The following is a 13,679-nucleotide window of genomic DNA, read 5'->3' as shown; positions in this document are numbered from 1 at the left end:
TTTTGGTGGCTCTGGGATCTGCCTGCGACTCAGCTAAGGGCGGTATCCAGGCAGCAGGACACTGTCATCCAGCTCCCAGTGTGTGCCTTACCGGTTTGGCTCTAAGAAAGGAGCCCGGCCACCATGAGCTCCGGGCTCACACAAACATGGGTTTTCCGGCACCCACCTCTAAAGTGAGTGCCACGCGCTGTCAACTTCCTGAAGTGTCCAGTTCTCCACGGCACAGTCCTCACACCACCAACTCCTTACTCCCCTCATCTCTGTGTTACCAAGGTGACAGAATGCGTGTCTCTCACCCACTGGAGTTTAAAATCCTTCTCAGCCTCCCCCACCTTTATTATTATTTCTATGGCTATGCCTCAAAACCCAAGCCGGGTGCATAGAGGGAACTTAAATCCTCAGGGTAGGTGGGCTGGTTAAACGGGCTTTTTTGGAGTTCCTCTCCTTAAACGACACAGCACAGAAAACCCTGTATCCTCTGTGGCCTCCCAACCTCACGAACTCACTTTCCGAACTCACTTTCCGTTCCCTTTTCTCAACTCTTTAAGTTGTTTTGGTGACTGCGAATTCCCAAGTTCAAGATTTTCCCAGGACAATCTACAAGATGGTAAGGATTCTGAGGAGCACCGATCCATCACCATCATTTTTGAAAGCTGGGCTTTACTACGTTTGATAAACTTTTAACAGGGATTTCAATGACTTCTTCCTGAGCCATCCAGGCTACCAGTTGACGGTTCTAAGTGTCCCACAACTCGATTTGATTTACATTAATAGAGCAATTAAAAGCGTCACTTTCCCCTCTCTTATCTGGATGTGCTCCCTACACCCCCCCCAACAATCCAGCTAAGATTACAGTGCTTTTTAAAATAATTGTGAGTTGGGACAAACTTTACTGCAATAAAACATTTTAATTTAATTCAGAGAAAGAGATAAGAAATAACTCTTCAATAAAATATATAAAATTATACAAGATACCCTTTCAATGGGATAAAAACATAATGGGGGAAGAAATGGACAGGAAGGTAAAATACCAAGGTGCTGCTGACTGTGTTGTCTGACAACACCATTTCCAGCAAGTCAAAAACTTGGCTTCCCCACCCACCCCCAGTGTGTTAGAGTATGTAAATTGCCCTAAGTTTAGCACATACAATGAGCACACGTGCGCACGCGCACACACACACACACACACACACACACACACACAGAGAAAGCATTTTTCCTGATTCTATGAATTGAAGAATATTTAAAACACAGATACCAGTTGTAAGACACTCATTTTTAAGCAGATGTTTACTTCCTCCGCCTCCTCCAATCACCCCTGCGGCATGTGAGGACAGAAATCGGTTTACCTTCTACACTCCTTTTAACTCCAATGACCTGGGATGGAGTTAGGAAATGTTCCTACCTTCCACTTTACCCCAAGTAATTCTCAGGGTTAGTCTCATCTCCTCTTACTGCCCTTAAGAAAAGATTTAATAATATGGAGAAAAGGAGGAAAAAGAGGGTCAAATGTATACCTCAAAAGAGATTTTTTTTCTTATGAATGTAAAATGCAAACATGCTACACATCTCCCTTCACTCCATCTCAATCTACTTCCCATATGTGCTGTGTCTACTTCCTATATGTGCTGTGTCTACTTCCCCTATGTGCTGTGTCTACTTCTGGTCCGCCTTCCATAAGCAAGTCTGCCATCCTTGCAAATTCTGCAATTAATCTCTTTCCCTTTTAAGAAAATACAGCAAATGCAATTAACACAATATTTTAAGACGATGCTATCTAGAAAAATGGATAAGTGGACATATAAATTTTGCCTTTCAAAATAACTTGAATTTTTTACATCTGGCATATAAAAATGTCTTATATTTTATTATATATTTATACATAAAAACTAGCAGAGCCAATATCTGTGAGAGGACACGGGGACATTTGGAAGATTACGGAAACAAAGTGGGTCTTGGTGGCTCTCACCTAAATAACAAATTCACTCTGAATCAAGTGGCCCTGTGGGCCTGTTGCTTAGGGTGGCAATGGATGCAAAATTTGCATTCTGGAGCTGGACTGGCACCACCTTCTTGGAGAGGGAGGGGGAGGCTTTTAGGCAAACATCCATCCTGGAGTCTGTCCATCTCCGCTTCTTTAGGATAGATGGTACATGCCATATCCAACCGGTGTGGCATAGAGTCCAACAGGCGGGATGGGAAGCACAGGTCTGTGGAAGGGGTAGGATGCTCCGTACAGGGATGCGGCTTGCAGGGGTGAGTTGATAGGGAAAGGCAGACTGAAACCCGAGGGCAGCATAGGTTTGGCAGCCATTTTCAGCTTTTCCAGTTCTGCCTCCTGCAGTCTTTTTGCCTTAGCCCTTCGGTTCTGGAACCAGATTTTGACCTGGGTTTCTGTAAGGTTCAGAGAGCTGGAGAACTCAGCCCGCTCTGCGATGGAGAGGTACTGTTTCTGGCGGAACTTGCGCTCGAGGGCTAGAAGCTGGGATGTGGTGAAGGGTGTGCGTGGCTTCCGGTTGGTCTTGTGTTTCCTCAGGGTGCAGGTGGTGGGGCTCATATGTCCTAAAGGACAGAGGGGGAAATCAATTAGCAAACATGGCATTCTCTCCCCTCTTAAGGGGACACATAAACTTTGTTTCAGTCTTCAAAAAGATACTTTTGTCAAACCTGTGTGTGTGTGTGTCTGCGTGTGTGTGTGTGTGTGTGTGTGTGTGTGTGTGTGTGTGTGTAGAAGTAGTTAATGATGGAAAAGGACCACATTTAAATGGTAGTTGCTGTATTTCTATATCAGCTTGAGTAATGAGGTCATGAAACTTTTTATATGAAAAACATATTGCATTGCAGAAGATGGAAATAGAAACCACGACTAAAGCCCCTCTATAAGTCACAGGAGCTGAGAACTTATCTAAGAAATAAAACTTCCCCAGAATTCAATATCTTTTGTTCTTAAAATGGGGGGTCTGAACTCATAACTGCTCCTAATAAGACCCATACATCAGGAGGAAAATAAAAAGAGCGCTAGATCCTGGGGTAGCCTCAGACAGCTCTCTGAACCAGAAAAGTTGAGGTGCACCAGCCCATTTATGAAGGGTATTCATGTAGATAAGGCCTGTGGTAAGCAAATAGCATCTATGGCTGGAGGGGCAGAACCAAGCAATAAACAACCACACAGCTGTCATTCCATCCACCCTACAGATTATAAAACCCCAACATCATTTCACAGATCCTGATGCGGGATAAGTTTCTTGGCTGTGTGCTTTGGCAATATAAACTTTACTAAGATGGAGGGAAAATTAGCCTGCCCATAAACGGACATGTCAAGGGAAATCACTCTGCCTCTGAACTTGGAGCCCATGGTGATGGCATCTTAGGCTCTTCTATCCTTTCCACGGTTTAGGGCAAATGTGTAAATGATTATTTTGTTGTTGGAATTTAGAAGTGGGGAATAACAAGCAGAATAAAGACATGGCAACAGCGTCCAGACTCGTTTAAAATGGGTTGTTATAGGAAGCACATTGTTATAGGAAGCACAGGGACGGGGCCTCAAGGTGATTCCACAGCAGCAACTAATTCTGGTCTTGTTTTCCTCGAGGCTAGGGGAGGAGTGTAAAGTGACAAGAATAGAATGCTAAACAATTATTTTTCTGCATTTGGCTTTTACAAGTTATTCAAATTTCCCTAATGTAGCCAGAGTGGTAACTGCTGTGCATTCGAAGGGGAATGTTACATTTCTTGTTTAGTTACTTTGGTGGCCTGAAGAAGAATTTACACTTCATCCTTGAGAGTGACACAGCACAAGTCCCAACCCAGCCCCTGTCCTAGTGCCACACTGTTGGCTGCAGCTTTACAAAGTGGAGGCTCCTGTGATCAGAAAACAGCAATCTGGGAGAGATGGGTAGACTTCCCCCGAAAGGCCTTGACTTTTGCAGTGCTAATCTCCAAACAAGCCAAGGGCAGGGAGGAGTTTCCCTTTAACTCACAGACTAACACCAAAGCAGGGACCTGCAGAATTCTCAGCCTTCCTAGGCCCACTCAGGCCCCCTTTTAGATACCAAGCTCTTCCAGCATTTACTTGCTGCTGGGTCCACAGGAGAGCTTCGAACCAGGGTAGATTGGGTCCCTCTTGGTGTGGTGGGTGCAACATGGAGACTTACAAAGCACAGGCCATGAAGACTGATCATATGTGGCAAAGACATGACAGGAGACTACTCCCTGACCCCATCTTATACCAGCTAGAGAAAGCATGTGATTATACAAGGCAAAACAACTTTTTATTCTTTCTCCGAGTGACAAAACCAGGGCCAGAGTTGCTAAGTCCCTCCAACTCCAGCTCCCAGCTGATTCTTGACACTCTCTGGGCTCCTCCTGCTGACACTTCCAGGCCCCAAGTATCAAAAAACAAAACAAAACAAAACCCTGTATTTTCAAATGAACCCACCTCTGGAAGCCCCTAGTTTCTCCTATAAAAGGGTATCTATCATACAGGTCAGGGAAAACAGCCCACCACGGCAAAGATGCTACAGAGCTGGTCAGGGGAAATGCCCTACCAGACCGACAGGCCTAAGTATGCCAGGACTTCTGACCTTTGGCCACCATTCCATTTAAGGCTGGAATCCTGGATGTGTTGTGGGGCTTTGCCCCAGGCCTAAGAATACAGGCATTCCAAATTTGTTAAACAAGTTAAGACTCTTCATGTTTCTGAGCCTCCATTTCACTGTCAATAAAATGGATAAACACTACTTATCCCTTGGGGTGGCTTGGGAGAACTTCCTTTTGGAGTGCCCAGAACCCCACTTGGGGGAGGGGGTGATGAGTAAATAAATGTTCCCAAGAGTTTTTTTTTTCATGGGCCCAAACTGCTGATCCCTCTGAACTCTGCTGAGAAATGGCCTCTCCTGTTAACAAGAGGCTCTCGGCTGCCGCACAAAGGAGATCAGATAAGATAATGTAGTGAAAAGCGCTGTGCAAACTTGAGTTTAAATTCTTTAAGTCCTTAATCTCTGCGCCCTTTCAGCCTTTCAGAATTTCCAACAGGGTGGAGAGAGACTGCCAGAGGGGACAGCCACTGACGCCTGGGTATATGGTCTTGTTTTGTTCACAAAAATACCGTATATCTAGTCCCAAATGAAGACAGGTTCTCTTCCAGCTTAGCTTGGAAAGTCCCTCCCCAACCCCTCTCCTTCTTTTTCAACTATTCCAAAGTTCAGTGAGGGGTAGGCAAGGTGGTGAGGGAAAAGGCAGATAAACCTCAAAAAGCCAAGAGATAAAAACTAAACAAAGCTATAAAAGGACTCAGGACCCCAAACGGATGCTGAGCCTGGAAAGGAAGTCAGCACAGCCTCATTGGAAAAAGTGGGGGTGCAGGTGAAAAAGATCACCTGCATCACCACATGGTCATCACCGTCAATGGAGGGGCAGAGATGGGGGGGGGGTACCAGATCCCCATGCCCAGCACAGGCATGGATGGTGACCTGGAACAAGCCAAATCCTCTAAGCAGTAGCCACCATGTCTGAAGGGGTAGCCACAGGTGGCATGCCTCTGCCTGTACTTTGAGGTTCTAGCGAGCAGGCAAATGTGGTGAGCTTGTGGCCACCACACTGTGCATTCTCGAGTTCTGAAGGAATGCTATTATTACTGTAAACCCAGGAAAGCCTAAGAGGGTCTGGCCCAAACTAGCTCCCAGCAAAGCTCAGAACCTAACCAACAACGAACTAGAATGTGGAGAAGCTTCCTTTCCGAACCAGTCTCTGCCACCTATGATCTGGCTTGGTCACTGTGGAGTTCGAAGAATACCAAAGATTTCCGCACCACAAGCTGAGTTAACATTCAATTGTCTATCATCTTTATAGTGTGGGGCACACTTGGAAGGGCTGCCTGCATATTCTGAAAGCTGGCAAAACACATTTCGATACTCATTAAAAGTGGATCCCAGCCTCGCGTGGTGGTGCACGCCAGTAATTCCAGTGCTTAGGTGGTGGAGGCAGAAGGATGAGGAGTTCAAGACCATCCTGCGCTACGTATCGAGTTCTAGGCCAGCACAAGCCACAGGAGACCCCTGATTCCACCAAACAAAACAGTGACTCTCCCCTACTTCCTAGGCAGGTGTCATAGTAAGCAGAAAAACACAAGCTTGAAGCGTCGGGGGGTGGGGGCATAAGGGCTGCTGAAACCAACAACTGGTTTTGGTTTTTCAAATGCCAGCTAGCGCGCAGGTACTGTAAATTCCGCGGAGCTAGGGATTCTGGGATGCGGACCGCTCGCTGAACTGGGGTGCCAAGGGGTCAAGAGCATCGTTCTGTTAACACCCGTCCCTAGCCCCTCTGGGACCCCACGCGCGGGTCTAGCCCGGGTCCCGTCCAAGGCGCGCACTCACTGGGCGGTGGGGAGTATCTGCCGGGTTCCTGTATCCACGCCGCTCCGTCTTCGGAATTTTCCGACTTGACCGAGGCGGTCTCGAAGGGCTTGACGAGAGGCCCGGGACTGTGAGCGTCCCGGACGCCGTGTCCCGGCAGCAACAGCGGCCGCAGCACAGCACCAGCTGAGGGGCAGTCGGGTGGCACAGAAGGCGACTCCTTGGGCGGCTTCTTGTCGGACATGAGCGCCTCCACGCTGAAGGGCAGGCTGGAGACCTTGATTCTGCGCTCCTCCGCACTGCCCTCGGCTCCCCCAGGCCCCGGGCCCGGGCCGGCCAGCACCGCGGGGCCCTCCTCATCCGACGAAAACAAGTCACTGCCTTTGGCCGGAGAAGCCATGACTTTCTGCGCCGCGTAGCTGTCGGCGCGCTACTCTGCTAGCAACTCGCAAGCGAAGACTCCAACTTTTGCGGGGGGAGTCGGCAGGGGCGCGCCGGCAGCTCTGCTTGTCCTCCGAGGGGGAAGTGGGAGACCCGGCTCAACCAATCGACGACAGCCCTGCTCCTGACGCCACGGACGCTCACCTCCGATTGGCTCTCCCTGGAGAGGCTGGTGCCCTCTCCCCCCGCCCCACCCCCGCCCCGTTTGAAATAAATTAGGAGTTAATTACAGGAGCAGTCAGCAGAGTTGTTATTAGGCGATCCCTCAAGGGTTATAATCGCCCAAACTGAAAAGTCCAAGGCGTAATTAAAGCCGATTGTTTAAAGAGGAAGCTTGCCGAGTCTCATTTCTTCTGTCTTTTAACCCCTCTTTAAAGTGTACCTGGTGCCTATCCCACACGCGCTCCCGCCTGAGAACGTTGGAACGCCCGCACTCCTGGAGCATTTATAACGCTCCTACTATGAGCCCAAACTAGTGTAACTTTGTAACTATAGTGGAAAACAGTGGCCAGCATCCTATAGAAATTGTTCAGGCACGGTACTTAGTTGTCTCGTCTCTGTAGACTGTTCTATGGCATTAGCTGTTACTATAATTCATTCCTTAAGAAAAGGGATAAAGATGAGAGAGGCTGAGAGGAGGCCAAGGGATGCCAAACTAATCTGCCCCCTGGCCTAGGCCCGTCCCATTCCTTTTCTTTTCCCGTAAAACAGACTCCTACTCTCCAGCTCTGGTTAGCTTAGAAAGTCCTCACTTTGTGGCTGGCCTAGGACAGCCTGGAACTTGCTACACCTCCCCCCTGCCCCTTCTCCCCCCCCCCCCCCCTCCGCCAACACTGGCCTCTTCCTATGTGTTGAGATTATAGGTGTGTGCCGGCAGACCCGCACCCGTTGATTCGGTTGATTCGTAGTAGCTAATTTATACAAATGGTCTCCATTTCTTCCTCTCTCCAAACAGGACTGCTTTTAGAAACTGGAAATGGGTGTGTTTTCTTGCCTCCTGAATCTCCTCTCTAGGCCAGTGTAAATGTGTGTTCATGAGGGTTTTTTTTTCTTTTTTTGAGCTTGTGTTTGTCATTAGGGTTCAGTTGCCAGCATTTGCCTGGGGAGGTGCTGGGCAGGGGAGAAAGGGACTTGTGACATTTAGCGTCTTTATTCTCCCTGCAAATCTTGGAAATAACAGGGTTCAAGTTTGCAGACTCAAAGCCTGAATATCTTTGAGGAAAGTTCATCTCACCTGACTTGAAAGCTTAAGCCATATTCCTGTCCGTACCCCATCTTGAGTCACATCTCTAACTGAAGCACTAGCTCATCAGTCACCAGCTACATCAGTGCGTTGAAGGGGAAGGGAGTTTTGAGCTAGAGGCCTGGAATGGCTCCGTGGTCTGGAGCGCAGACAGATCGCTTCAAAGGACCCATTTCAGGCTTTTCACTGCAGAAGTTTTTTCCTAGATCCAAAATCAAATTCTGACTGGTGAGGGCAAGAGGAGTTTGCTTAGCCTAGGTCCCGAACAGTAAATGCTTCCTAAACACTTCCTCTAGCATTGAATCAAGGACCATTGCCCTAAATTGTTTAATGACCAAAGCTTGGCAGGTACCTCCCAGTTCAGGCTTTTTAGACACAGGACCGCCTAGACCTACAGACCCTTCCCAGTGTACCTCTCCTAAACAGTGTCCTTCGTCTCAAACATTTGCCCAGAGTGAAACTTCATTGGTCTGAGGAAACCCACGGGAGAATAAAAATAATCTTAGAAGAGATAATTCAGTTCAGTTTTGGAAACTTTTTTTTTAAATTAAGAAGTTTAAACTAGTCTTATGAAAACCATGGGAACGTTCTTCTACTGCAGGATACAAGCACTTTGTTGTTGTTGTTGCTAATTCAAAGCCTAGAAAAAGCTAAAAGAAGACAATGAAAGCTATCTGGAGACACATGCATTTTTCCCTGGAGTCATGTCTGATAATAGGAATCTCAAATACAATACAGGTAAATTCAGATTAAGTTCTGTGTCTTCTCAATGCATAAGGCACGATGTGGGGTTATATGTTTTGGAAGCAAATCTAAAATTCGTTTAGCCCTCAGCTGCCAAAATGTACAAGGAAGTTCACATTTCAGTTGAGCTGAACCCAGACAATGCTTTATAAATAATCTGGGGGGAAAAAATCCCTAAAATGTGTTAGTTTAGGGACACAGGCAGAGTCCTAGAAAGCTTTTCTAAAAATCAATTCCATTGGAATATCTTTATTTTAATAAACTTCTCTGGCACAGGAAAATCGAGGCTCTCCTTCACTATTTGGGGGGATGATAAGACACAGGAAGGGAGATGGTGGGGAGTAAAGGAATATTTAGTATTAATCTCCAGAGTACCAAGCTCTGGCCATGAACCCGAGGCATGGCCAAGGAGACAGCCTGCGCTCCCTATCCCCAGGCCAGGTACGCCCCCAACTCTGCTGGGATAGACACCGGGAGGGAAAGAGCCGGAACACGATGTTAGCCCTTCACGGAAAGCACGGAGCCCGCTGCAAAATGTTTGCACGCCCTCAGAATATTTTATTCACATCTTCTCCGCGGCCCTAATATAAGAAGTAGTCATTCCTCCGGATGGCTTTTGTGGGAATTAGCTTCAATGGGTTTCATAAAGTAGTAGGTGTAGGGAATTAATTGTAAAATATTCCTGTGTACCAAAAGAAACATCAGTTCACCCAACGCTTTCTTTGTCTCAGGTATCCGAAAATAAGGATTCATCACCGGCCTTCAACGACCCCAAGGCGGGTGCTTTGTAAATTCCCAGAGCACAGATTTTCAAAACCTGAAAAAGGCGCAGGTTTGGGTGTCGTCGAGGAGCAGAGGACTGCCTTTAACGCTTTAGGACGCACTCAGGAAACTCTAACTCCGGGGTAGTAGAATAATGTTTATGCGGCTTTAATAGTTGCAAGTAATTAAAGAAGGGTTCCAATCGGAACCCGGCCACCACGAAGCATCACCTTTACGCCTTGCCCAAGCGCCTGAACTTGAGCAGCATCCCATTTGCTTTTCAAACACATCACTACAGGCGGAGACTGTATCTCGGTCTAACCAAGGAAAAGCCTCGGAATAGGAAGCTGCCCAATCATGCAAATAGGAGGAGAGACACCCTCGAACTCCCCTTGGGCCTAAGCCTACATCTTCCGGAGCTCCCCCTTCCCCTGCACGTCACAGGAGCTGGGACCCTTCTTGGAGCAGCGGCGCAGGCGCGCCGGGAGCTCCAAGGTGAGGGCACTCTTTGTAAACTGTGAAGCGCTGAGCACAGACCTGGGCGTTTGCAACCCCTAGGACCGATCGTCGGATCCCAGAGGCTAGGAGGGGCCGGGGGAGGGGCAGAGAATGCTGTAGACGGGCCAGGGCTGCGGGTAGGCGCCAGGCGCGGGGAGATGAAAGGCGGGCTCCGGGGGAAGGGGCTGCGCCGGGTGACCGGCTCCAGCCGCGCCGGGCGCCCCGCCCCCGCTGCCCGGGGCAGAGGCGGCTGCCCGCGCCGGAGCCGCGTTAATTGCTCTCGGCCCGGCACTCAGCCTGCGCGGAGCCAGGACAACCTCGCTCCAGGAGGAATGACAATTCGCCCTAATGGGACAACCTCACTCCCGGAGGAGTGACAATTCCTTCTAATGGGCCGCTTGTTACAGGCCTATTCTCCGAACCCGGGTATCAGAAGCGGGCAGACAAATGGGCGCCAAGGGCCGCCAGGAATTCCACCACTGCCCTCCAATCCGCGGACATTCGCTGTGTGACTTCGGGCAAAAGATGGCTCCTCTCTGAGCTTATTTTTTTCTTACCTGTGCATGGTGGGAAGAAGGGATAAGGCAGACCAAACCTCCAACTGGGCAGACAAAACCTGAGGCAGCTGGTGAAATCCCCTTGAGAGTTAGTTACTTAGCAGGGAAGCTAGGTAGATGTTCAGGGTCAGAGAAGTGTTTCTTTAGGTCTTTTTCACGCGCTTATGATGCTTAAGGGGCTGAAGAGGAAGGACTTTGGCGACAGCCCAACCTAGATTTCTGAAGGCCACCAGAAAGACGACTTTTGTTGGCTTCCTAACAGTTGAAGTCGAGGGGCAGAAAAGTGAGGCAGCTGAGATCTCAGTCCCACTCTGGACCCCTGGAAGAAGTCCGGGACAAGGGTTTGTTGAGTGAGGTTCATGTACAAACAAGCTGCACCTCTGCCAGGCCTGGAGCCTGGGGGGCAGAATGGCTAGTTCTTGAAGTCTTCACTTAGCTCCTGGCCCAAATGTGACAGTGGCCAAGGGGGAGTGAACCCTGATTGTGAGCCCTTGTAGAGTTTGCACGCAGAACCTCTTCTTGCCTTTGCCCCCTCCTGTTTCCTCTTTCAGAACAGTGTGATGGCACATGCCTGGAATTCCAGCACTGGGGAAGGTGAGGCAGGAGAAGCTAGGCTGCAAGTTCAAGTCCAGCTTGGGTTACATGAGACCCTCCATCTCAAAAAGCATAAGCAGAAGGAAGAAATTGGCTCACCCTTATGTACTAGGCTTGCTAGGAGGCAAAGTAACACACGAGGACCCCACAGGACAGCTTTGCCTCCAGCTTCGTAGCTATTAGTTTTGAAAAGGATTCCCCTGCACAAGTCACCTTACCTTTGCAGCACCACGGTTAGTCACCTGCTCTATGGTGGTGTTCAGCCAGTGTTGGCCATCTCTCAAGTCATTGTTCGTATCCGCTTACCTCTCTACAGGGCTTCTTGGAGAGGCACACATCTGGTTGCAGTGGTGAGTTCTGGAAGCCTTGCGTGCAGAGGTGCAAGACTGTTGAGCCCCTAGTAATAGGTACCCATCTCTGCAGAGATTCCCCCACTGAGTCTAGTGAGACACAAGGATTGAAGGAAAGCGGAAATAGGTTAGAAACAGCAGACAGAGTCTCCAAGCCCCTAGGCACAGCTTCCTGGCAACTTACTCAGTCTCTGTCTTCATTGAGCACGAGCAATATGCAGCTCAGATTTGTTTGCAGAGGAAAAAAAAAAAAAAAAAAAAAAGAACAAAACCCACCTGGAAGATAGCTCTAGGCTGTTGCGTGGTAACAGTGAGGAACCACTGAACCGTTTAGGATGGCACTTAGAGTGCCACACACAAGTCTTGCTCCCTTCCTCTTTGGCCTACCCATGTACAAAGCCAGAATGGCCTTTGTAGTATTTTAGTCTTTGCTTTCCTTACTAGGCCACATACAACCTTAGTCCCCCGAGACAGCTTTTCATCTAGGCGAGTAAATGTCACTTTCTTGCTGGCTTCCAGCTAACCCTTCTGTGTGGGTCCTTGTTCCTCCCACAAAGGAGAAAACTAAAGCTTCATTAGGGTTTTCCTCCCAACTAGTGGTGGAGCTAGCTGTCAATCAAGATGTGGCTGACTCCAGGCAGCCTTGCTGCAGAGGCCAAAGAGGATGCACCTGGAATGGCGTGTAGCAGGCAGCTCATGGTTTCGGTTCCCATTCCAGCTTAATAGGTGAGGGACTGAGTCTGAGATGGGCTTAAAGAGGGGTCCCAGGGAAAAGGGAAGCCTAGCATATGCATTGCTCGTAGCTCTGTAGGAATCACAGATATACATTGTATTCTGTGACGTCTGAATTCTTTCTGTATCAAAACAAGAGGGAAGGAAAAGAAGTCTAAGGGATCTAACGATCCCTTCCCTAAGGGAAGTCTAACGATCATAATTATGCTTTTCTAATTCAGTAAAAATAGAAAGCTGGGTATGGCGGCCCACATCTGTAGCCCTAGCACTCGGAAGGCTGAGGCAGGAGGATCTCCTTGACTTCTAGGCCAGTCTAAGTATCCCAGGGAGACTCTATTTAAAAAAAAAAATGTATTGCAGTTGTTCTACCCTGTATCCTTTGTTCTATTCTAATAATAGAGGTGATTAAAAGCAGTTAGGCCGACTATCGTAGTTATTTGTAGGGGACCGGGTTGGAGCGTGGAGCTGGGCCCAGACCTGCTAACCTTCAGATCTCTTTAGATGAAAAGACTCCCCTGGTCTCCCTCAGAGGAAAACTGGGCATCTTGAGGGTGACATGGGGACACATCACAGCAGCCGTGAAGGCTCTGGGTTCCATCTGTTGAAGTTACACACACTGAACATTTTGCGTATCATGGGATGCTTTAGCATGGCGAAGCTTGTTCCCAGTCAAGCCTTCCTTTGTTCCCCAGAATCACACCAGGGTAAGGGTATCTCATTCCCAACCTCATTCCTCTCTCATCTGCGTTTCCTAGTCCATAGCTCTGAGACCTGGCCCCCTAGAGTCCCCTAACCACCCCCCCAGCACCACCACCACCCTGCCCAAATTCAGTGCCATTTTTTTCTGAGGTCATGGAAGACTTGGAGTTGCCTTGTGTCTTCCTTCCTTGGGGAGCTTCCCTGGGCCTGAATACAAGGAGAGATGATTGGAGGAGGAGTGGGGCATGTCATGAGGAGGGAAACGAGCACCGGGTCCAGTGCACAGAAGAGTCCCTAGCACGGTGACTGAACCAACAAGCTCAGGTGCTGACTGAGTCTGCTGCTCACTTGGCCCTCACTTGGCTATGAACCTGAAGTTGTGAGGGTCCATCTCACTGTTAGTGTTTCAACAACTGCAAGTGATGCTGGATCAGGGGGCAATCATTTCATGTGGATCCAAAATGTCTCTAGACTCTTAATTGTCACGATAGTCCCCAGTAAGGAGCTATTCATTTTGTAGCTAGAGAGCTTGTCACCTGCCCAAAGTTAAGTAGCAACCAAGTGACCCAGTGACTCAGAGGAGGCTGGTTTCAGATGGGAGCTGGCTTCTCTTTCTTTGTCTTCACACAACATATCCTCTGTTCCTGTCGTAAAGAATCCAGGGGTTCTTGTGTTTTGTGCTCCTGACAGCAATGTCTTGTTTTTG

General features: G+C 48.6%; 1 protein-coding gene across 1 annotated transcript; it reads right to left on the bottom strand.

Moving 5' to 3' along the window:
* Positions 1–1,213: 1,213 nt before the first annotated feature.
* MSX2 (msh homeobox 2) lies at positions 1,214–6,887 on the bottom strand. Its single transcript, XM_084794857.1, has 2 exons — positions 6,375–6,887; positions 1,214–2,562 (listed from the first exon to the last, which is right to left on the bottom strand). Exons 1-2 carry the CDS (start codon positions 6,751–6,753, stop codon positions 2,138–2,140), a joined length of 804 nt encoding a protein of 267 aa, XP_084650983.1. The 5' UTR covers positions 6,754–6,887; the 3' UTR covers positions 1,214–2,137.
* Positions 6,888–13,679: the final 6,792 nt, after the last annotated feature.

Source organism: Acomys minous (genome assembly GCF_964271855.1).
Source record: "Acomys minous genome assembly, chromosome: 9".
Classification (NCBI taxonomy): domain Eukaryota; kingdom Metazoa; phylum Chordata; class Mammalia; order Rodentia; family Muridae; genus Acomys; species Acomys minous.
This window is presented reverse-complemented; position numbering and strand designations above follow the sequence as displayed.

Bases quoted from the DNA above. Each gene is read 5' to 3' on its own strand.
- MSX2 (XM_084794857.1), bottom strand. From the start codon at position 6,753: ATGGCTTCTCCGGCCAAAGGCAGTGACTTGTTTTCGTCGGATGAGGAG. The intron at 2,563-6,374 runs GTGAGTGCGCGC...TCTGTCCTTTAG, and splicing joins CAGATACTCCCCACCGCCCA to GACATATGAGCCCCACCACC.